This window comes from Hemiscyllium ocellatum, assembly GCF_020745735.1.
Source record: "Hemiscyllium ocellatum isolate sHemOce1 chromosome 41 unlocalized genomic scaffold, sHemOce1.pat.X.cur. SUPER_41_unloc_9, whole genome shotgun sequence".
Lineage (NCBI taxonomy): Eukaryota > Metazoa > Chordata > Chondrichthyes > Orectolobiformes > Hemiscylliidae > Hemiscyllium > Hemiscyllium ocellatum.
In genome coordinates, this window is record NW_026867579.1 from 642,242 (window position 1) to 666,775 (window position 24,534).

General features: G+C 47.6%; 1 protein-coding gene across 1 annotated transcript in view; it reads left to right on the plus strand.

Moving 5' to 3' along the window:
• Positions 1-21,192, plus strand: part of LOC132808897 (integrin alpha-D-like) — an 81,805-nt gene extending 60,613 nt beyond the window's left edge. Inside the window, exons 19-21 of the mRNA XM_060822312.1 lie at positions 2,382-2,482; positions 16,326-16,530; positions 21,088-21,192. Of these exons, the coding sequence (XP_060678295.1) occupies positions 2,382-2,482; positions 16,326-16,530; positions 21,088-21,192 (411 nt within the window). The remainder of the gene's footprint in view (positions 1-2,381; positions 2,483-16,325; positions 16,531-21,087) is intronic.
• Positions 21,193-24,534: the final 3,342 nt, after the last annotated feature.

Sequence of the window (24,534 nt, forward strand, 5' to 3'; positions counted from 1 at the left end):
TAAAGATAGTGGGAGAGAGAGAGAGACAGGAAAGGATAGAGGGAGAGAGAGGGAGAGACAGGAAAGGATAGAGGGAGAGAGAGAGAGAGAGAGAGACAGGAAAGGATAGAGGGAGAGAGAGGGAGAGACAGGAAAGGATAGAGGGAGAGAGAGAGAGAGAGAGACAGGAAAGGATAGAGGGCGAGAGAGAGAGGAAAGGATAGAGGGAGAGGGCGAGAGAGAGAGGAAAGGATAGAGGGAGAGGGCGAGAGAGAGAGGAAAGGATAGAGGGAGAGGGCGAGAGAGACTGGAAAGGATAGAGGGAGAGAGAGAGAGAGACAGGAAAGGATGGAGAGAGAGACAGGAAAGGATCGAGGGAGAGAGAGACAGGAAAGGATAGAGGGAGAGAGACAGGAAAGGATAGAGGGAAAGGGCGAGAAAGACAGGAAAAGATAGTGGGAGAGAGAGAGACAGGAAAGGATAGAGGGAGTGAGAGAGAGAGACAGGAAAGGATAGAGAGAGAGAGAGACAGGAAAGGATAGAGGGAGTGAGAGAGAGAGACAGGAAAGGATAGAGAGAGAGAGAGACAGGAAAGGATAGAGGGAGAGAGAGACTGGAAAGGATAGAGGGAGAGGGCGAGAGAGACTGGAAAGGATAGAGGGAGAGAGAGACTGGAAAGGATAGAGGGAGAGGGCGAGAGAGACTGGAAAGGATAGAGGGAGAGAGACAGGAAAGGATAGAGGGAGAGAGACAGGAAAGGATAGAGGGAGAGAGAGAGAGAGACAGGAAAGGATAGAGGGAGAGAGAGAGAAAGACAGGAAAGGATAGAGGGAGAGAGAGAGAGAGAGACAGGAAAGGATAGAGGGAGAGAGAGAGAGAGAGCCAGGAAAGGATAGAGGGAGAGGGAAATGGATAGAGAGGAGGGTAACCGTGAGAGAGAGAGAGGGAGACAGACAGAAAGGGAGAGACTGGGATGGAGACAAAGTGGGAGGATAGAGAAGGGGATGATGGGAAGGTGCAGCTCAGGCGGTGCTGATGGAGAATGTGCACATGGCGGCCCCCCCCATTCCCCCCCTCTCCCCATGGGCACCGAGCGTGGGCTCCCTCAGCCGACAGTGACAGGAGCTGACGGGGGGAGTGAAGAAGAGATGTACACTCCCCGAAGGGGGGTAAACCCTATGGTCCTGGGTCAGGGTGACCTGTCCCCACCCCGTCCCCTCCCCCTGATGGTCAGGAGTAAGGAGCAGCCGCCCACAGCAATGAGGGCCTGGGCGGAGGGCAGTCAGCCATTTCAGTTACTGCCAGTCATGAGAACCGGGCAGGAGCAGCACCACTCCCCATCCCACCCGCCCCACCCCCACCCCCTGACCCTGCCCAGAGCTCCCTGATTACAGCTCTCTGTCTGTGTGTGTGAGAGAGAGAGAGAGAGAGAGAGAATGAGGAGGTTCACCCACATCCCACTGAAGGAGAAAGGATGAGCCATCAGTGGGGATCCACATTGGGCCCTTCTCCCCGAGGATGTCCCTGGGGAACGGGACCTGGCTGTGGGAAGCGAGTTCTGCAAAATAGCTGTGTGGTACCATCAGAGTGGAGCTCAGGCCATTCAGCCCATCAGGTCTGCTTCCCCCCCATTTGGTTGCGGCCAATGGGTTTCTCATCCCCAGCCTTCTCCCCATAAAACCCCCTCGATTCCTCCCCCCCCCCCCCGACCATCAAAGAGTGTGTCCATCTCCGTCCTGAAAACGCTCAATGACCCGGCCTCCGCCGCCCCTCCGCAGCAATGAGTTCCACAGATTCACTACCTGTGAAGAGGTTTCTCACGGTCTCCGTTATCGAAGGTCATCCCTTCACTCTAACAGTAAAGGGCATATGCCAGGAACGATAATGATGGCGAGCAGCTAGAAAGGTTGGAACGGACATCCTGACCGGTTAAAACGTCGTCGTCATCTTATTTAGACTGACGCGTGAGCTTGTAAAGTGCGCCGTGGTTCCTCAAACGATCGAACCGGTAAAACTGGTGAATGGGACAAAAGTGGACAAACAGGAAGCTGGACGAACACAGCAGCCAGGCCCGCAGGGGCCAACCGCACCTCCCAGTCACCACCCATTTCAATTCCCTTAACGACTCCCTTTCTGACATGACCATCCACGGCCTCCTCCATTGCCAAAACGAACCCCAGCGAAAATTGGAGTAACAACACCTCAGTCTTCCAACAGCCCGGAGGACTCATCAGTGAGTTCCCGATGAAGGACTTGTGCTCAAAACATCGACTCTCCTCCTCGGATGCTGCCTGACCGGCTGTGCCTTTTCCAGCACCAACACAATTTCGACTCTGATCCCCAGCATCACTTTCTCAACGTTGAGTTCTCCAATTTTAAATAACCTCCATTCCCATCCCCAGACTCCCTTCACAGACCGTTCCCATCTCTTCCACTCCTCTCTGCCACCAGCCGGATTCATTCTTCCTGTTGACCAACCACGACCTGTCTTCCCCAGGAGGAAGTGAGGTCTGCAGATGCTGGAGATCAGAGTTGAGACTGTGTTGCTGGGAAAGCACAGCTGCTCAGGCAGCATCCGAAGAGCAGGAGAAGCGACGTTTTGGGCAGAAGCCCTTCACCAGGAATGAGGCCTGGAGGAAGAACGTCTCATATAATCGCCTTGGGACCCTGCAACCACACGGGATAAATGTGGATTTCAACAGGTTCCTCATTTCCCCTCCCCCCACATTATCCCAGTCCCAAGCCTCCAACTCGACACCCGCCCTCCTGACTTGTCCATCACCACCCGCCCCGACCTATCACCATCTCCCTCACCTTCATTCACCTATCACTTTCTCACCTATCTTCCCCCTACCCCACCCTCCTCCCATTTATCTCTCAGCCCCCGCCCACAAGCCTCATTCCTGATGAAGGGCTTCTGCCCAAAATGTCGATTTTCCTGCTCCTCGGATGCTGCCTGACCTGTCGTGCTTCCCAGCACCACACTCTTCACCTATCCCCATTCACCACCCTGGTCCTGCTCACACACACACACACACACCCCCATTATCTGCAGCTTCCACTCTCTGTCCTGAAGAAGGGTTATAACCTGAAATGTTGACACCTCCACCTCCTGATGCTGCCTGGTTGCTGTGTTCTTCCAGCCTCCTGCTTGTCTACTTTGGATTCCAACATCTGATGGGATTTTTTTTGTGTCTGGTGAATGGGACAAAGTGATCGGAGTCATTTTGTTTACTTCAAACTGTCTAGTATGTTGACTTCCAAGTGTTCTTGTGGGATTTATCGACCCGCCGAAGCGCAACCCACCCATACCCCTACATTTACCCCTTACCTAACATACGGGCAATTTAGCATTGCAATTCACCTGACCCGCACATCTTTGGACTGTGGGAGGAAACCGGAGCACCCGGAGGAAACCCACGCAGACACGAGGAGAACATGCAAACTCCACACAGTCAGTCGCCTGAGTCGGGAATTGTACTATGATGCCAAGGGGTCTAAGTAGTCTGACAGTCATTTCCGAGATGTCTTTGATGTAGGGGAGAGTGGCTAGGGCTTCAGGACGTGTTGTGACTGCTTGTTTGGGTTTGTTGCTGAGAAATCAGCGGACTGTGTTCATTAGGTACCTATTCTTTTTGTAACAGCTGCTCCTTTTTTTTGAGGTATTTTAGGTGTTTGAGGTGATTTCCTCGAAGCAGCAATTACGGTTTCATATGCTGTTGCATTATTTTGGAACTTCAGAGAAAAAAAAGTCAAAACAACAGTAGTTTAAAAGGGAGAAGAACAGACAAAGAAAGCACATGGTGAGGACAGTGCAAGAGAGAGAGAGACAGAGAGAGAATCCACACTGCTAACTGACAGAGGTAGCAGTTACTGCCTTTGCTGTTGAATTCATGCATCGCTGGACATTGGAGTAAATCTGGGAAAATGAACAAACAGTGAAATTCACAACTGATCTTGGAGGAACCGGTTTGGGAGCGGTCACAGCACAGAAGCAGATAAGTGGATTTCACGTGTGGCATTAAAATAAGTCTGCAGTAGTGAGGAGAGTGGGTTGTGGGTTCTTTCTTGATTATATGTTTTATTGAGCTATGTTTCTTGATGAAACTTAAAATATAAGCCATAAGTATTCATTTAACCTGGAGCAGTGTTTTGTAGAGGAATAAGACAGTGCTATTTTCTGGGTCTTAGATTGAAAGAAGCAAATATGCCTTCAGAAATGAGATAACGAGACTCCAGAGGAAGTATATTCCTGTCAGGGTGAAAGGCAAGGCTGGTAGGTGTAGGGAATGCTGAATGATGAAAGAAATTGAGGGTTTGGTTAAGAAAAAGAAGGAAGCATATGTCGCGTATAGACAGGATAGATCGAGTGAATTCTTACAAGAGTATAAAGGCAGTAGGAGTATACTAAAGAGGGAAATTAGGAGGGCAAAAAGGGGACTTGAGACAGCTTTGGCAAATAGGGTAAAAGAGAATCCAAAGGGTTTTTACAAATACATTAAGGACAAAAGGGTAACGAGGGAGAGAATAGAGCCTTTCAAAGATCAGCAAGGTGACCTTTGTGTGGAACCGCAGGAGGTAGAGGAGATACTAAACACATATTTTGCATCAGTGTTTACTGTGGAAAAGGGCATAGAAGATATAGAATGTAGGGAAATAGATGGTGACATTTTGCAAAATGTCCATATTACAGAGGAGGAAGTGCTGGATGTCTTGAAACACATAAAAGTGGATAAATCCCCAGGACCTGATCAGGTGTAACCTAGAACTCTGTGGGAAGCTAGAGAAGTGATTGCTGGGCCTCTTACTGAGATATTTGTATCATCGATAGTCACAGGTGAGTGCTGGAAAACTGGAGGTTGGCTAACATGTTTAAGAAGGATGGTAAGGACAAGCCAGGGAACTACAGACCAGTAAACCTGACATCGATGGTGGTCAAGTTGTTGGTGGGAATCCTGAGGGACAGGATGTACGTGTATTCGGAAAGGCAAGGACTGATTAAGAATAGTCAACATGGCTTTGTGCGTGGGAAATCATGTCTCACAAACTTGATTGAGTTTTTTGATGAAGTAACAAAGAAGATTGATGAGGACAGAGTGGTAGATGTGATCTATATGTACTTCAGTAAGGCATTCGACAAGGTTCCCCATGGGAGACTGATTAGCAAGGTTAGATCTCACGGAATACAGGGAGAACTAGCCATTTGGAAACAGAACTGGCTCAAAGGTAGGAGACAGAGGGTGGTGGTGGAGGGTTGTTTTTCAGAATGGAGGCCTGTGATCAGTGGAGTGCCACAAGGATCGGTGCTGGGTCCACTACTTTTCATCATTTATATAAATGATTTGGATGTGAACATAGGAGGTGGAGTTAGTAAGTTTGCAGGTGACACCAAAATTGGAGGTGTAGTGGACAGCGAAGAGGGTTACCTCAGATTACAACACAATCTTGATCAGATGGGCCAATGGGCTGAGAGGTGGCAGATGGAGTTTAATTTAGATAAATGCGAGGTGCTGCATTTTGGGAAAGCAAATCCTTAGTCAGACTTATACACTTAATGGGAAGGTCCTGGGGAGTGTTGCTGAACAGAGAGACCTTGGAGTTCAGGTTCATATCTCCTTGAAAGTGGAGCCGCAGATAGATAGGATAGTGAAGGCAGCATTTGGTATGCTTTCCTTTATCGGTCAGAGTATTGAGTACAGGAGTTGGGAGGGTCATGTTGCGGCTGTACAGGACATTGGTTAGGCCACTGTTGGAATATTACATGCAATTCTGGTCTCCTTCCTATCAGAAATATATAGTGAAACTTGAAAGGGTTCAGAAAAGATCTACAAGGACGTTGCCAGTGTTGGAGGATTTGAGCGACAGGGAGAGGCTGAAAGGCGGGGCTGTTTTCCCTGGAGTGTCAGAGGCTGAGGGGTGACCTTATAGAGGTTTATAAAATCATGAGGAGCACGTATAGGATAAATAGACAAGGTTTTTTCCCTGGGGTAGGGAGTCCAGAACTAGAGGGGCATAGGTTTAGGGTGAGAGAGGAAAGATATAAAAGAGACCAAGGGGCAACTTTTTCACGCAGAGGGTGGTACGGGTATGGAATGAGCTGACAGAGGATGTGGTGGAGGCTGGGACAATTACAATATTTAAAAGGCATCTGGATAGTATATGAATAGGAAGGGTTTGGAGGGATATGGGCCAGCTGCTGGCAGGTGGGACTAGAGGAGGCTGGGATATCTGGTCAGCATCGACGGGTTGAACTGAAGGGTCTGTTTCCGTGCTGTACATGTCTGTGACTGTATGACTTGTTGTACCTGCAGACCATCCTTCTGTGATTGATGCACAAGGACACCCAGGTCCCTCTGCACAGCAGCATGCTAGAACTCACCTGACCCTAATCTGCCCTGCCTTCGACTGGTACGGATTTGCATCTTGCCCCTCATCTGTAACTGATCTGCCCTGACTCCACTTCAACTGAAACTGGTCTGCCCTTCACTTACCCGGTCCTCCCTATCCTCTTAGCAGTACCCAATTAGGCCTGCCATCTCTCACCAATACCTGATATGCACCAACCCCGTTATCATCCCCGGTCCCATTCTACCCCTCATGTGCTCCTTACATTGTCAGAATATGCATTCTCCCTGCACACTGACCCTCCGACAATAAGTGCTCTCTCAGGGCTGACCTTCCCTCAGCTCCCTCAGCACTGACCCCGTGTCAGTGTGGCCCTCCCTCAGCACTGACCCCGTGTCAGTGTGACCCTCCCTCAGCACTGACCCCGTGTCAGTGTGACCCTCCCTCAGCACTGACCCTGGGTCAGTGAGACCCTCCCTCAGCACTGACCCCGTGTCAGTGTGACCTTCCCTCAGCACTGACCCTGGGTCAGTGAGACCCTCCCTCAGCACTGACCCCGTGTCAGTGAGACCCTCCCTCGGCACTGACCCCGTGTCAGTGCGACCCACCCCCGGCACTAATCCTCAATGCTTCCCCTCAGACAGTGCGGAGGTCCCTTAGCGCCCACTCTCCATCAGTACGGAGCTTCCTCAGTGCTCTCCCTCCAACATTGCAGAGCTGCCTTGGCGCTGACCCTCCCACTGTGCTGAGCGCCCTCAATGCTTCCCCTCAGACAGTGCAGAGGTCCCCTGTGCCCTCACCCTCCGACAGTGCAGCTGTCCTGCTGCACCTGTCCTTCTATATTACAGAACTCCTACCTGTGTGTAGGTTAGGATGAAGTGGCCATGCTGAATTTCCCATGATCTCCAGTTAGTCTCGAGATGAATTAGCCATGGCATTTCCAAGGGTTACAATGATAGTGTTGAGGGTTGTATCTGTGAGAGATTGTGTATGGAGGTTCGGTGTGCACTCGATGGGCTGAATGGTCTGCTTGCATGCTGTTGGGAGTCTGTGATTCCGAGGAGATAGGGAATGTGAGGTGATGGTTGTTTGATCGTTGAGATTAATGTGACAGTACGATATAGAACATAGAACATAGAAGGATACAGCGCAGTACAGGCCCTTCGGCCCTCGATGTTGCGCCGACCGAATCCTACCTAACCTATACTAGCCCAATAACTTCCAAATACCTATCCAATGCCCGCTTAAATGACCATAAAGAAGGAGAGTTCACCACTGATACGGGCAGGGCATTCCATGAACTCACAACCCGCTGTGTGAAGAATCTACCCCTAACATCTGTCCTATACCTACCACCCCTTAATTTAAAGCTATGTCCCCTGGTAACACCTGACTCCATTAGCGGTAAAAGGTTCTTAGTATCTACCCTATCTAAACCCCTAATCTATTGGGTTGTTTGAGTTTCCCCATCAGACTGTACAGTTGGTCGTGTGTCACGCATTTAGTGCACCCGGAGCATTGTATCAGGCACCTGTATTCCCGAAAACCCTGAGTCTCAGAGTAAATTCCGAGAATTGGAAAGTCAAAGCAATCATTGCTTCCAACCTTTGGACTGAGACACACCTTGTTATTGCTGTCCTCAGCAGTATATAACTGGGATTGTTTACAATATTGTCATTCCTGGTTCGAGCTCGGACTCTGAGAGGGCTGATCCCAGGTGGATGTGTGCAGGAACATCATTCTGCCTCCTTGCTGCCATCACAGGTCACTGCAGCTGATCTCCTGTTGCTGCCTCCTCTGTCTGTGTCTGTGTCAGGTACAGTCATCAAGGAGACAATTCAACCTCTGATTTCTATCCCTGTCTTTCTCAATACCGCTCTGTGAATCTCTCTGTCTGCCTGCCTGACATCTTCTCATTCATGTCTCATCGCAAATATGAGTAGTGTTCAGAACCATGGTCGGTTGGTATGGTTTGTCTGTAATTCCTGCAACAAGGGAACTCCAACATTGTCATGAGACATCATTATTGACCTCCGATGATGCTGCGGTCCCTCAGTATTGACACTCCGACAATGCCTGCCTGTACTGTACTGACTGTTCGACTGTACACGACACGCTCTGTACTGACCCACTGACACAGTGGCACTCCCTCAGCACTGATCCCGTGTCAGTGTGACCCTCCCTCACCACTGACCCTGTGTCAGTGTGACCCCAACTGACCACTGACCCATGTCAGTGTGACCCTCCCCCAGAACTGACCCTGTGTCAGTGTGACCCTCCCCTAGTACTGACCCCGTGTCACTGTGACCCTCCCCCAGCACTGACTCTGTGTCAGTGTGACCTTCCCTCAGCACTGACCCCGTGTCAGCATTGCGCTTCCTCAGCACTGACTCTGTGTCAGTGTGACCCTCCCTCAGCACTGACCCCGTGTCCGTGTGACCCTCCCTCGGCACTGATCCCGTGTCAGTGTGACCCTCCCTCGGGCCTGACCCCGTGTCCGTGTGACCCTCCCTCGGCAACTGCCCTGTGTTAGTTTGACCTTCCCTCAGCACTAATCCTTAATGCTTCCCCTCAGATAGTGCGGATGTCCCTGTGCCCTCACCCTCCGACAGTGCAGCTGTCCTGCTGCACCTGCCCTCCTATGCTACAGAACTCCCTCCTGTATTTAGGTTAAGATGAAGTGGCCATGCTGAATTTCCCATAATCTCCAGTTAGTCTCGAGATGAATTCCCCATGGCATTTCCAAGGTTACAATGATAGTGTTGAGGGTTGAATCATGGAGGGATCGTTTATGGAGGTTCGGTGTGCACCCACTGGGCTGAATGGTCTGCTTGCATGCTGTCGGGAGTCTGTGATTCCGAGGAGGTAGGGAATGTGAGGTGATGGTTGTTTGATCGTTGAGATTAATGTGACAGTATGATAACTATTGGATTGATTGAGTTTCCCTATCAGACTGTACAGTTGGACGTGTGTCATGCAGTTAGTGCATCCGGAGCATTGTATCAGGCACCTGTATTCCCAAAAACCCTGAGTCTCAGAGTAAATTCCGAGAATTGGAAAGTCAAAGCAATCATTGCTTCCAACCTTTGGACTGAGACACACCTTGTTATTGCTGTCCTGAGCAGAATATAACTGGGGCTGTTTACAATATTGTCATTCCTGGTTCGAGCTCGGACTCTGAGAGGGCTGATCCCAGGTGGATGTGTGCAGGAACATCATTCTGCCTCCTTGCTGCCATCCCAGGTCACTGCAGCTGATCTCCTGTTGCTGCCTCCTCTGTCTGTGTCCGTGTCAGGTACAGTCATCAAGGAGACAACTCAACCTCTGATTTCTATCCCTGTCTTTCTCAATACCGCTCTGTGAATCTCTCTGTCTGCCTGCCTGACATCTTCTCATTCATGTCTCATCACAAATAAGAGTAGTGTTCAGAACCATGGTCGGTTGGTATGGTTTGTCTGTAAATTCTGCAAAAGGGAACTCCAACATTGTCATGAGACATCAGTACTGACCTTCGATGGTGCAGCGTTCCCTCGATATTGACACTCCGACAATGCCTACCTGTACTGTACTGACTGTTTGACAGTACACGACACGCTCTGTCCTGACCTACTGACACAGTGGCACTCCCTCAGCACTGACCCCATGTCAGTGTGGTGCTCCCTCAGCACTGACCCCGTGTCAGTGTGACCCTCCCTCGGCACTGACCCTGTGTCAGTGTGGCCCTCCCTCAGCACTGATCCAGTGTCAGTGTGACCCCCCTCAGCTCTAACCCCGTGTCAGTGTGACCCTCCCTCAGCACTGACCCCGTGTCAGTGTGACCCTCCCTCGGCCCTGACCCCGTGTCAGTGTGACCCTCCCTCGGCCCTGACCCCGTGTCAGTGTGACCCTCCTTCAGCACTGACCCCGTGTCAGTGCGACCCTCCCTCGGCCCTGACCCCGTGTCAGTGCGACCTTCCCTCAGCACTGACCCCGTGTCAGTGTGACCCTCCCTCGGCCCTGACCCCGTGTCAGTGTGACCCTCCCTCGGCACTGACCCCGTGTCAGTGTGACCCTCCCTCAGCACTGACCCGTGTCAGTGCGACCCTCCCTCAGCCCTGACCCCCCCTGTAGATTTCTGTAGATTGTTTAAGTGCAATGTATGAGAATGCGTCCACTGTAGTTTGACATACCCAGTTGCAGCAACAAATCTCTTCAATTTCAAATGTCATCTCTGAACACTTGGTGACATCTTTACTCATTCTTTCGTATTTAGCAATGTAGCCATTGATTTGTGGTCTCTGTAATGCATTTGTAAACATGTAAACGTTACACCTAAGATGTAGGCTATAAACACCTCACAATCCATGTTGCTACAGTTCCAACATTTCAGTCAAAGACCTTGCTGTGTTTAAAAAGAGTATGACACTGAGTCCAGTCAATGATGCATCTGCATCAGCAGGCAGATCTGGGTCAGAATGAGCCCATATTTAATGAGTATTAATGAAGTTTAATGTGGAGAAGTGTGAGGTGATTCACTTTAGAAGGAGCAACAGAAATACTGGGCTAATGATACGATTCTTATGAGCAGAGAGACCTGGGCATCCACGTACATAGATCCCTGAAAGTTGTCACCCAGGTTGATAGGGTTGTTCAGAAGGCATCCACTGTGTTAGCTTTTATTGGCAGAGAGATTGAGTTTCAGAACTATGTGGTCATGTTGCAGCTGTACAAAACATTGGTGTGGCTGTATTTTGGAGTATTGCGTACAGTTCCGGTTGTCGCATTAGATTAGATTCTCTCCAATATGGAAACGGACCCTTCAGCTGAACAAAGTCCACACCGACCCTCCGAAGAGTAACCCACCCAGACCCATTTCCCTCTGACTAATGCACCTATCACTATGGGTAATTTAGCATGGCCAATTCACCTAACCTGTATACTTTTGGATTGTAGGAGGTAACCAGAGCACCCGGAGGAAACCCACATAGACACAGGGAGAACGTGCAAACTCCACACAGACAGGCGGCGGAAGTGGGAATCAAACCCAGGTCCATGGTTCTGTGAGGCAGCACTGCTAACCACTGAGCCACCTTGCCTCCCATGGTGTATTATAGGAAGGATGTGGAAGCTTTGGAAAGGGTGCAGAGGAGATTTACTGGGATGTGGCCTGGTATGGAGGGAAGCTTATGAGGAAAGGCTGAGGAACTTGAGGCTGTTTTCATTAGAGAGAAGAAAGTTGAAAGGCGACTTAATTGAGACACACAAGATAATCAGAGGGTTAGATAGGGTGGACGGTGAGAGCCTTTTTCATCGGATGGTGATGGCTAGCATGGGGGGGACGTAGCTTTAAATTGAGAGGGTGATAGATATAGGACAGATGTCAGAGGTAGTTTCTTTACTCAGAGTAGTAGGGACATGGAATACACTGCCTGCAACAGTGATAGACTCGCCAACATTGAGGACATTTAAATGGTCATTGGATAGACTTCTGAATGAGAATGGACTAGTGTAGGTTAGATGGGCTTCAGATTGGTTTCACAGGTTGGTGCAACGTCGAGAGCCGAAGGGCCTGTACTGTTCTATGTTCAGTCCGATCCTTTCAAAGAGGATTTATTGAATTTATTCACAATAACACATTTTCTTTTGGCAACAATGAGATCACAATGAATCATTGCAATTGCCAAATTAAATAAGAAATTTCCACTTTGTTTCACATACCTGTGAATCACTGAAGCTGCGAGATAGCAGAAAACCGTTGATTTGATTTGTCTTTATCAGGATCATTTCTGATATCTGGTGTGTGAGTGATATGTTCCAAAGATTTTTCCTGGATTATTGGAGGCTGAGGGGTGATCTTACAGAGGTTTCTAAAATCACGAGGGGCATGAATAGGGTAAATAAGCATCTGAGCTGCAGAAGGGTCGGGAAGTCCAAAAATAGAGCACGTGCTTAACGTGAGAGGGGAAAGATTTAAAAGGGACCTAAAGGACAACTTTTTCCCACAGAGAGGACTGCATGTGTGGAATGAGGAAATGGTGGAATATTGAAAAGGTGTCTGGATGAGAACATGAATAAGAAGGGTTCCGAGAGATATGTGCCAAACGCAGGCAAATGGGAGAGATCAGATTGAGATGTCTGGTTGGTGTGGACATGTCGTGCCAAAGGGTCTGTTTTTGTGCTGTATGACTCTAAACTTAATGGCTGGCTCCTCACAGAGGAAAGTTGAGGGAGAGTTGTTAGCTCACTGGGACTTTGTTTTATTTCTCCATGCTCAGAAGGGTATGGTTATAGATCGACAGAGAGAGAGAGAGAGAGAGGGAGATGGAGACTTTCTCTTTGCAGAGGAAGTGATTCTGCTGTATTGTCCACACACAGGGCTGCAGCAATGTGTTCAGGAAGCATAAAAAGGTTGTTATTATGCTGACCCCTCCTGAACCCTCAGCAACTGGGGTCAATGAACAATTGATCAAAAGACTGTCCTTGGGCAAAATTACCCTCAGCACGCTAAGGAGGTGCTGTTCTTGCTCGAATTCTCTCTCAGTGCTTGAAGAAGGCAGAGCTTTGACTGAGGTATTATTTATGACCTTGTCTTTAGCTGTCTGGTGGCCCATAAACTTTGGAATTCCCCCTGAGATCTTGCCACCCCTCATAGAGTCATAGAGATATAGAGATGTACAGCAGGGAAACAGACCCTTAGGTCCAACCCGTCCATGCCAACCAGATATTCCAACCCAATCTAGTCCCACCTGCCAGCACCCGGCCCATATCCCCCCAAACCCTTCCTATTCATATACCCATCCCAATGCCTCTTAAATGTTGCAATTGTACCAGCCTCCACCACATCCTCGGGCAGCTCATTCCATACCCGTACCACCCTCCGCGTGAAAAAGTTGCCCCTTAGGTCTCTTTTATATCTTTCCCCTCTCACCCGAAACCTATGCCCCTCTAGTTCAGGACTCCCCCACCCCAGGGAAAAGACTTTGCCTATTTACCCAATCCATGCCCCTCATAATTTTGTAAACATCTGTAAGGTCACCCCTCAGCCTCCAACGCTCCAGGGAAAACAGCCCCAGTCTCTTCAGCCTCTCCCTGTAGCTCAGATCCTCCAACCCTGGCAACTCGAACTTGCTTTTCCTCTTTAAGACATTCCTTGTACTTAGCTCTTTAACTGAGTTTTTGATCATCTATTCCTGCAATTTCCTTCTGCAGCTCAGATGCAAATTTTGTTTCAAAATTTCACGGAAAGCATCTTGGAGGGGTTTCATTTTCCAAAGTGGACATACCCATGTCTATACGAGATGAAAAAAAAGTGCAGACCTTCTGTTATGGTGCATTAGATACATTGTCCTTTGCTACCACTGGGTCCTGGGGTCATGGTACATTACATATACAGTCCATTTCTCTCCTCTGGGACTGGGGTCACAGTTCAGTAGATACACTGTCCTTTGCCCCCTCTGGGCCTGGGGGGGGGGTCACGGTGTGTTAGACACACTGTCATTTCCCCTCTCTGGGACTGGGGAGACACGGTGTGTTAGATACACTGTCCTTTCCCCCACTCTGGGACTGGGGGGACACAGTGTGTTACATACACTGTCCTTTCCCCCCTCTGGGACTGGGGGTCAGAGTGTGTTACATACACTGTCCTTTCCACCCTCTGGGCCTGGGAGTCACAGTGTGTTAGATACACTGTCCTTTCCCCTCTCTGGGACTGGGGGTCAGAGTGTGTTAGATACACTGTCTTTTCCTCACTCTGGGACTGGGGTCAGAGTGTGTTACATACACTGTCCTTTCCTCACTCTGGGACTGGGGGTGATAGTGTGTTACACACACTGTCCTTTCCTCACTCTGGGACTGGGGGTCACAGTGTGTTACACACACTGTCCTTTCCCCACTCTGGGACTGGGGGGTCACAGTGTGTTACATACACTGTCCTTTCCCCTCCTGGGACTGGGGTGTCACAGTGTGTTACATACACTGTCCTTTCCTCACTCTGGGACTGGGGTGTCACAGTGTGTTCGGAAGACTGTTCTTTCCATCCCTTTATGGGAGTGGGAGTGACGTTGCATTAGATAGTCTGTCCTTTCTTCACTGTTGGACTGGGGAGTGATGGTGCATAAGAAATACTGTCCTATCCTCTCCTTATGGGACTCGGGGAGTCACAGTGTGGTGGATATAACCTTCTGTATGCCCGTCAAGCCAGCAGCCACAGTACTTTCGATACACTGTGCTTTCCTCTACTCTGAGGTCAAGGTGCATGAGATACACTGACCTTTCCTCCCGCCTCTGGAATTGAGGGTCATGGTGTGTTCGATAAATTGTTGTTTCAGATATGCTCCCACCAGAACAAGGGGTCACCGCTCGTTAGATATGCTGTCCTATCACCTGTCTGGAACCGGAGGTTACAGTGCATTCGATACACAGTTCTTTCCTATCCCCCACCACCCCACACAAGGGGATCACAGTGTGTTAGATACACTGTTCTTTCCTATCCCCCACCACCCCAGACCAGGGGATCACAGTGCGTTAGAGACACTGTTCTTTCCTATCCCCAACCACCCCAGACAAGGGGATCACAGTGTGTTAGATACACTGTTCTTTCCTATCCCCCACCACCCCAGACCAGGGGATCACAGTGTGTTAGATACACTGTCCTTTCCTATCCCCACCACCCCAGACCAGGGGATCACAGTGTGTTAGATACACTGTCCTTTCCTATCCCCCACCACCCCAGACCAGGGGATCACATTGTGTTAGATACACTGTCCTTTCCTATCCCCCACCACCCCAGACCAGGGAATCACCGTGTGTTAGATACACTGTCCTTTCCTATCCCCCACCACCCCAGACCAGGGGATCATAGTGTGTTAGATACACTGTCCTTTCCTATCCCCGACCACCCCAGACCAGGGGATCAGTGTGTCAGATACACTGTCCTTTCCTATCCCCGACCACCCCAGACCAGGGGATCACAGTGCGTTAGATACACTGTCCTTTCCTATCCCCCACCACCCCAGACCAGGGGATCACAGTGTGTTAGATACACTGTCCTTTCCTATCCCCCACCACCCCAGACCAGGGGATCACAGTGTGTTAGATACACTGTCCTTTCCTATCCCCCACCACCCCAGACCAGGGGATCACAGTGTGTTAGATACACTGTCCTTTCCTATCCCCCACCACCCCAGACCAGGGGATCACAGTGTGTTAGATACACTGTCCTTTCCTATCCCCCACCACCCCAGACCAGGGGATCACAGTGTGTTAGATACACTGTCCTTTCCTATCCCCCACCACCCCAGACAAGAGGATCACAGTGTGTTAGATACACTGTCCTTTCCTATCCCCCACCACCCCAGACAAGAGGATCACAGTGTGTTAGATACACTGTCCTTTCCTATCTCCCACCACCCCAGACCAGGGGATCACAGTGTGTTAGATACACTGTCCTTTCCTATCCCCCACCATCCCAGACCAGGGGATCACAGTGTGTTAGATACACTGTCCTTTCCTATCCCCCACCACTCCAGACCAGGGGATCACAGTGTGTTAGATACACTGTCCTTTCTCCCTCCCAATCTCTGGACCATGGGGTCACGGTGCTTACTTAAACTGACCTGTCACCCCTCTGGAACCAGAGGTTATAGTGCATTAGATATACTGTGCTTTCCCCCCCGTTTATGACCAAAGGGTTACAGTGCATTAGGTATACTGCCCTGTTCCCACTTCTGGGACCGGTGGTCATGGTGTGTTAGGTAAACTGTCCTTTCTCCCCTTCTGTTACTGGTGTCATGGTGCATTAAATACACTGACCTTTTTCCCCCCTTTGAGACTAAGGGTCATGGTGCATTAGATACACAGTCCTTTTGTCCCCCAGGGAATGGGGGGAGTCATGGTGAATTAGATCCACTGTCTTTCCTCCCCCTCCAGGACCGGGGGTCACATTGCATTTGGTGGCCTGTTCTGTCCTGTTTTCCAAATAGGTGTGATGATCAGCTGCTTATTTGTTCTCTGTTCACTTTCAGAACGATGTCCCCAGTCTCAGGTGAATCCCTGCAGCTCGTGTACATTGAGAAAGATGCGTTGTTCCTCAATGAGGATGCTTTTCAAAGCTGTTTCTTACGAGAGGATGTGAAGGATGGTCCAGTCTGTCTGATTTCCATCATCGGGGAAGAGAGGAAAGGAAAATCCTTTCTACTCAACTATCTCCTTCGCCGGCTCCGTCATCTGGTCAGTAATAAGCTGCCATCACTTCCTCTCTCACTCTGGTTGGTGACTCTGCTCATTGTTTACCTTTCCAAAAGTAGGCAGAAATAACAGCAATCTATATTTGTATATATTTAAATTTGAAATTGATACTTGTACTTTCATATCCATTTTTCTGCATCAATTTTCCCAATTTCTTTCTCTAAATCACAAAACCGTATCTCTTTCTCTCTCACACCTTCTGTCATCAATCCTCATCTCAATCTTCCCCATGTCCTATTCACAGTCCTCAGACCAACCAGTTACTTGTTGCCAGCTGAATCTTCATTTGCACTCGGCTCTGGAGTACAGCTTCTCTGTACCTTCTCCTGCTGTGCTGGGGCCAGCAGCTGTGTAAACAGTGCTTACAAATGAGTGTCAGCTTACTCGCTTTCTAAATACATGCTGCACTCCTTGTTTTAAAATAAATTCTTTCTCATGTTAGCCCATCATGCAAATAAAGACAAAAGTATTAAGTCATGGTCTTTACAGAGGTCAGGTTTGTATTTGTCCCTTGTTGGTTCCCTCACCACCTGCCACAGGCCCAGCCCAACAGCTATGTCCTTTAGGACCCAACCAACTCGAACACTCATGCTGCTGCTGAGTCACTGTTGTTGGTGGACATTGAAGTCCCCATTCATACCCTTGCCATCCTCAGCGCTTCTTCCTGATTCATCAGCAGAAGGAGGATGGTATGTAGTCATTAGCAGGAGGTTTCCTTGCACGTGTTTGACCCATAGCTGTCTGATTGACAACCCCTCTCCCCAACACTGACTGTACTCCACTGTGTCAGTGTCACCACCTCTGTTGATGGGGCAGAACATCTGAGGATGGTGATGGTGGTGGCTGTGAGACAGTTCTCTCAGTTTTGGCACTAACCCTCAGACATTACTAAGGACATCCTTGGTGGGTCAGTGAAACAACTCTTCAGAGGTTGGCTCCCCAACCCCATCATCCTTCACTTACAACTGCATGGCCTTTGACAATAGCATGGCCTCTCACTGAGTCAGGCATTCAGCAACTCCGTATCCCTGACATCTATCCTTTATGTATTAGCCTGGGCTCCCTGATGGGACCAGGTTAACAGCCCCAGTCAGGGAGCTCATATTCTGAGGTCCAACTGACTGACCTTGTTCCAGTCTCTACAGGTGACAAGGGCTGTTTGTGTCTTTGTTGTTTCTGGCACCTTTTGTCAATCCCAGGTGATCCATTTGGTTTCATTTGTTTATTGAGATTTCCTAATGGTTTATATAACTGAGTGACTTGGAGCATTTCAGAGTTCAGTTAAGAATCAATCAGAATGCTATGGGTCTGGAATCACATGTTTCCTTCCCTAAAAGACATTGGTGAACCAGTTAGGCTTTTCCATCAAATTGTGAATATTGTTAGGACTTTGTCAGGGGTAATGCACTGACAATCAAACATCATTACTCTACCATTCTCAAATTTTAAAGCAATCGCCAAAATAGCCAAGTCTCACTTTTGGACTGATTTCAATGCAATCAAAAATAATCAGTTTATTGTATAATAAAACTTAGTCTTGAAATGTACGGCTTACATTTAAGCTACAATTCTGGGATTACATCCATATCTCCTCCGAATTCCAAACACCGACACATACACACACAACACAAAGTATTTATCAGCAGAGCTGATCGGTTTGCTGGGAAATGTAAAGACCAAGGAGAAGTACAGCACAGGAAGCCTGTTTAGATCATCATGCTCAAACTAAACTAAAAAAAAACCTTCTGCCCTTATTCGGACCATATCCCTGTATGCCCTCCCCATTTGCCTCTTAAATGTCGACAACCTGCCTGCTTTCACCTCCTCTTCTGGCGGTGCGTTCCAGGCTCCTACCACCCTCTGTGTGAAAAACATCCAGATAAACTTTCCCCACTCATCTTGAACTCTTGTGATTGAAACGTCAACACTCGGGGGGAGAAAAACCCTCTGACTATCTCCCCTATTGTCACAAAGCTGATGTGTAAAAACGATGAAATTGTAAAATGGGCAACAGCGTTGTGACATCCCTTGAAAAGCTGGTGTTCGTTTTGGTGCTTAAAGATTTAAAAATGAATTTCTGTGGGTAAGCAGCTGCAAGTGCGCAAGTTGACGGTATATCGGGGGTGATTCAGTTAGCAGGGCCAAGCAGCCTTTTTACCCAGACAACAGTTTAAATTCAGCCAATTAATTCACAAAGGCACTTGGAGACTAAGGATCAACTAAATTTAAAACGGATTGTTTTGACACCCAGAAATCAATCACATAATAAGAATTGAATGTGTCATGGGGCAGTATATAAAACCAGGATTTTTGAAAACCAGAGACAGTCAGCTGTCATCTGAAGAGATAAGAGCTGCCCAGCTATCAGAGAAAAACTATCATCCATCCATAAACGATACCAAGGCACGTTCAGCTAATATTTCAGACAGCAGCATTCGGCAGACTGAGAAGGTGTTTCAGACTGAGGGAGACAGCAGAATCAGAGGAAAGGACAAGGACTATTCTGGAAGATGGACTTTTGCTGCAATTTTGAAAGATTAAGTTTTAAGTTACTGTTCTTAGTAATTGGATTTATATAAGTGGGACCTGTATTATTGAAACAGCATCCTATTAGAATCTTGTTTTATTCAGAACTAAGTAGTGTTATGACACGGAGGTGAATTCCTCTGTTAATTCAACCAAACACCCAGAAAAGCTACCCTCACCTCGCAATCTGTTCAAATGTAACCTGACAGAGAACTTTCAAATTCCACAATTTAAAATAAAATTCAATTTATTTTCCTAACTCTAACAGTCAACATTAAACAAAACAAAACTGTTCACAAATCCAAGCCCCCTTTCTCTTAACTATTTTCTATCTGCCACCAACTCTATAACAATATGCTGTTCCAATAAGACACTTATTAAGATTACATCAATTTAATTTCAAACAACACAGTCACTGTCTTCCTCTGTGCCTTCACTCTTCCAGCTGAGGATCTCCCTGGGTTGTCTTCTTTCTTTTTACTGATTATATTTCACTTGAAAAGTTACCTTTGATGGAGAGAGTTTCCTAATTTCTTTGAGAGCAAGCTGTTAAGAAAGGCAATGAGCTCTCTCTGTCCAAGGTAGTTACTCTCTGACCAGTTTTCAAAATGTCTGCATTTTATACCCCCCCCCCCGCCCAACATGGGATCATATCATTGGTTCGATGTTGGCAAAATGAAAAATTAAAATGCAATTGGGATTTAGTATCCTAGGGCATAATTAAAACTGGTTAAATTCGAATTGTCGTCAAAACAGAACTAACTCAGGATTCATATCACAGCCAAATGTTACATATTTTCAGTTTTCCAGTCTGCTGTGAGACTGCCATCTAGTCATAAACACGGGGGCTTCTAATCTCTCAGTGCAGAACAGCATCCACTCTCTGTTAAAGACACATTGCACACCTTCAACTTCAGAACAGTAGTTAGAGAGAAATTGCTTGGTTTGTTAGTGGTTCTCTTAATTTGTTCATTGTTGGAGTGAGATAAATGAATTTTTAATTTGTTATTCATCAAGAATTCTATTTCATTTAACCACTCCTTTATAACAGATTGGGGGTAAGAGGTAGGTTATATCATTGGTCACCCTGACTTCATCAGATTATGAGGTAAAGTGCTCCTCTCTGGGTGTTTTGGGTTTTAATTATTGGGGGAGGGGGGAGGGGGTCGAGTTCCACTTCATAACACTATCTATGCCTCTTATAATTTTGTTGACCTCTATCAGGGCTCCTCTCAGCCACTGTATTTCTAGTGAAAACATTCCTAGTCTTTTTAACCTTTTCACATAGGCAGTGCCCTTGAGACCAGGCAACATCCCAGTGAACCTTTTCAGTACTCTCTCCAAAGCTTCCACATTACTCTGGTAGTATGGAGACCAAAACTGCACACAATACTCCAAATGCTGCCCAACAAGGGTTTTCTATCGCTGCAACATGGTTAACCAACTCTTGTATTCCATACCATATTCTTTCTTAACCATCTTGGTCACCTGTATTGCCACTTTGAGGGAACCGTGGACCTACACGCCCAGATCCGTCTGTGTGTTAATATTCCTAAGGGTCTGCCATTTACAGTACAATTCCCACCTGAATTTGATCCTTCATGAAAGGGAAGAAGGGAAAAACGACATTCCAGCTCACCCAGGATCTGAAAACGAAGCATAGAATGTGGTGAATTTCCAAAATGGAATTGCTGACAGCTGTAGACTGGTGGAAGATCTTTATCAGGCAGGATCTGAATCTGCTTTACAAGGTAGTCACACACTGACATCTGAAAACTTTATCAGGATCTCAGAAACACATTGTGAGATGGAGAGAGACACGAAGCTCTTGGGATTTCTACCTTATTGACTCCTGAGGCCTATATAACACAGAGGTCAAGTCCAGGAATAGATGCTAGATAACCACTCCCACAGAATGCCACATAGCCTTTCAAAGCCAGGTTTTCCAGCAATTCAGGGCCAGAACCTCATCTGTTATCTCCCTAAAAACATTTGTTTTCCTTTTCTCCAAAGTCACAAGATTTCTATGAACAGCAGATAAACCACAGCATGTTGACATTAATGTCACCATTTTGGTTAGCTCAGTTTGCTGGACAGCTGATTTGTGATTCAGAGTGATGCCTGACATAACTCCACAGAGGCCAGTATCCCATCACCAGGTCACACTTTGTTTACACATGCATAACACAAGGGACCCTCCTGTTAATACCTGTCAGCCAGGGCTTCCTGATTGGGGCTGTTAATCTGGTCCAATCAGAGAACTCCATGAGGATCCCCCCCTGGCTGACATCCTTCCCACTTTAAGTCCTGGGACGGAGGCCTGTTCTTTTTCCTGCAGCTTCTCCTGGGGTGTTTTCACATGGAGTCCAATTCCTCTGACTCTGCCTCAGTCCATGACCCACCTCTTTCATCACAGGACCTGACCTCATATCACTCATATCTCTTACCACGCAGGACCATTCCTGTCCTTGCAATCCCAAATTTCATCCTGTGAAGTAAACTGCCTCCCTCACTTAGTGGAGTTTTGTGTCTGGTATTAGTGTTCCTCATGCTGGTTCACCCCTCCCCACTCCAAGCCAGGTAAATCAGGTTTAACCTGATGTGGAGTCTTCTCCCCATTAGCAACTCTGCTGGAGCTGTCCATGTCATTGTGTCAGGGATGGTCCTAAAATCAAACAGGAACTAGGACACAAGTTTGTATTGAGTAAAAGTCTGAGCTGTTTCTTTAAGCCTGCCTTCAAAGTTTCAAGGTCACAGTGGGTCAGGCAGTATCCAGGGAGACAAAGCAAGCTAACATTTCAGCTCTAATAGAGAGTCATTTGGACTCAGAACATTAGATTGCTCTCTCTCCATGGAATCTGTCAGATCTGCTGTGATTTCTAGCATTTATTGTTTTCAGTACAGATTCCAGCATCTGCAGTAACTTGTTCTTTCAAAGATTGAACTACTTTTGCTGCCAGACTATTGGACAATGGATGGGATGGAGCTGTCCTTACATGCTGAATGTCATGAGACTTCAGGAAATAGTTACATTCTCCGCTGGTTAATTCTGGCTTATTGTCTGTTATCAACACCAGCTGGAGTCTGTGCGATGCTCACAACTTTTCAGTCATCGTCCCCGTGTTTGATGAATTAACTTTATGCACATCCAACCACTTTGAATGGGTGTCTATAGTGACTCAAGACATACAGCCCATGAAAGAACTGGCATAGTCAATGTGTTACCAAGTCTATGGTTTAGCTCGCCATTCCCAGAAATGTGGGAGAGCTGCTGGCAGTAATGTTTTGTCCCAGTAGGCGCTGCCCAATCAATGTAGCTATGTCTGCATTTTTGGAAACCCCTGGATGACCCTGGTGGAGTTCAGCTGGTATCTGGCAGTGACTTCTACTCAGGACAATCACTCTTGCTCCTCGAAATAAAATGTATGATGATCTGGTCTTGCCAGGTTCAGAAAGGTTTAAATTCTGATTGTGATGATCCTTTTATTCCCCCATCACCAGCAGTGGTTGGGGTTTTGCCAGGATGGGATCTTTTTGTGTCTACAGTCTGATATTGTCAGCGGTGACCGGAAGGGTATCCAGGAAGTTTAAAACTAGAGCGAACTCTTCCAGTGGCAGCACCACCAGTGGGAGCTGGCTCAATGCACCCACATTTCCAACTTGGTCTCCTGATGATGTTCCAACTTGTAATTGTCCACACTCAGAATAAGGACTGACCATTGAAGTCAACCTGATGCTTTAGGGGACACAACCCTGTCTTCTTTAAGTAACCCTAGCAGTGACATGTTGTCCGTTATTATTATAAATTTACACCTGAATTGGTATTGGTCGAACTTCCTTACACTAAAGATGAGTGACAAACCTTTCTTCTCTATCTGGGAATATTTTTGTTCAGCATCAGCTAAAGTCTGGGAAGCATTTACTATCAGGCATTCCTCTCCGCTGGGCCACCGGTGATTCAACACCACCCCGACACCATAGGGGAGGCATCACATGTCAGCACTACATCTGGCTTGGAATCTGAGTGTGTCAAATCCTTAGACAACAATAGCTGCTTCTTCACTTCCCTAAGTATTACATCTTGGCTACAAGACCATTTCCAAGGCTGACTCATTCTCAATAGCAGATCTAAAGATGCCAGGATGGAGGTCAGGTTATATATGAACTTTCTGGAATAATTCACCAACCCAAGGTAAGACACAAGCTCCAGTCCAGACGTAGGAGCCAAGTCACCTTCAATCATGCCCACTTTATTTTCCATTGGGTATAACCCAGTCTTGTCGAGTTTGTAGGAAAAAGTGAGGACACTGGAGATCAGAGTTGAAGAGTATGGTGCTGGAAAAGCACAGCAGGTCAGGCAGCATCTGAGGAGCAGGAGAATTGACGTTTTGGGCATAAGTCTGTCATCAGGAAGGGCTTCTGTTCGAAATATGGGTTCTCCTGCTCCTCGGATGCTGCCCGACACTTGTCGACTCTGTAACCCAAGTAAGTCACTTGGGGCACCTGGAACACACATTTTTCCCTTCTAAGGCATATGTCTGCCTGGAAGAAACATTGAAGCACTATGTCCAAGTTCTCTAAATGTTCTTTCTGGGTTTTCCTGGTTGTTAGTACATCATCCACCTGGGGTAGACCTTGTAAAATATTTTCCATCATCTGCTGGAAAATAGCACAGGCTGATGAGACCCCAAAGAGCAGTCTCAATATATTAGTACAGTCCATTATGGGTATAAATTGTGGCATCCTCTGGGAATCCCCATCTAATTTTGTAATTGCAGGTACACACAGCTCACGCCCAGCTGTATGAAGGACAGTATCCCTGCCTGCCACTTTTTCATGTAAGTCCTCAGTGCGAGGGATTGGGTATATATCAATCTGCAAAAAGCATTTGTTTGAAGTCTCCACAAAGGCAAACCGATCTGTCAGGCTTCACAGTCAGTATGACCGGTGCTGCCCATTCGGCTAAATGTACCGTATTGGTGATTCCTTCACTTTCCAGCCTCCTGGTTTCTGCTTCCACTTTTGCCCGTCAGGCAAATGGTACTGGGCGACCCTTGCGGAATCGTAAAATTGCTTCCTGGTCAACAGGCAAGGTGGTCTTTGCTCCTTTGATATTCCCTACACTTTCCAGAAAATGTCCCGGTATTTAATTTAGATCTCACTCGGGCAGCTATTTCTGATCAAAACATGTTGAGCCAATCCAGTTGACTCTTTCTCAACTCATTTTGCCTGATCAGGCTTGGACCTGAGTCTTTTACTACATCAATGGGAACTGAAGCAACTATTTCTCATAAGCAACTGGAACCAAAGTTGTGCCCTTAATCTGTCGGGGTTCCCCGGTATAGGTTCTCAGCCTGGTCGAGGTTTTATGCAACTTAAGGGTTGGAGTCCAAAATGAATTTTGGTAATGACTGGTTCCACAATCGCTGATACATCCACACCGGAAAATCAACCTCCTTT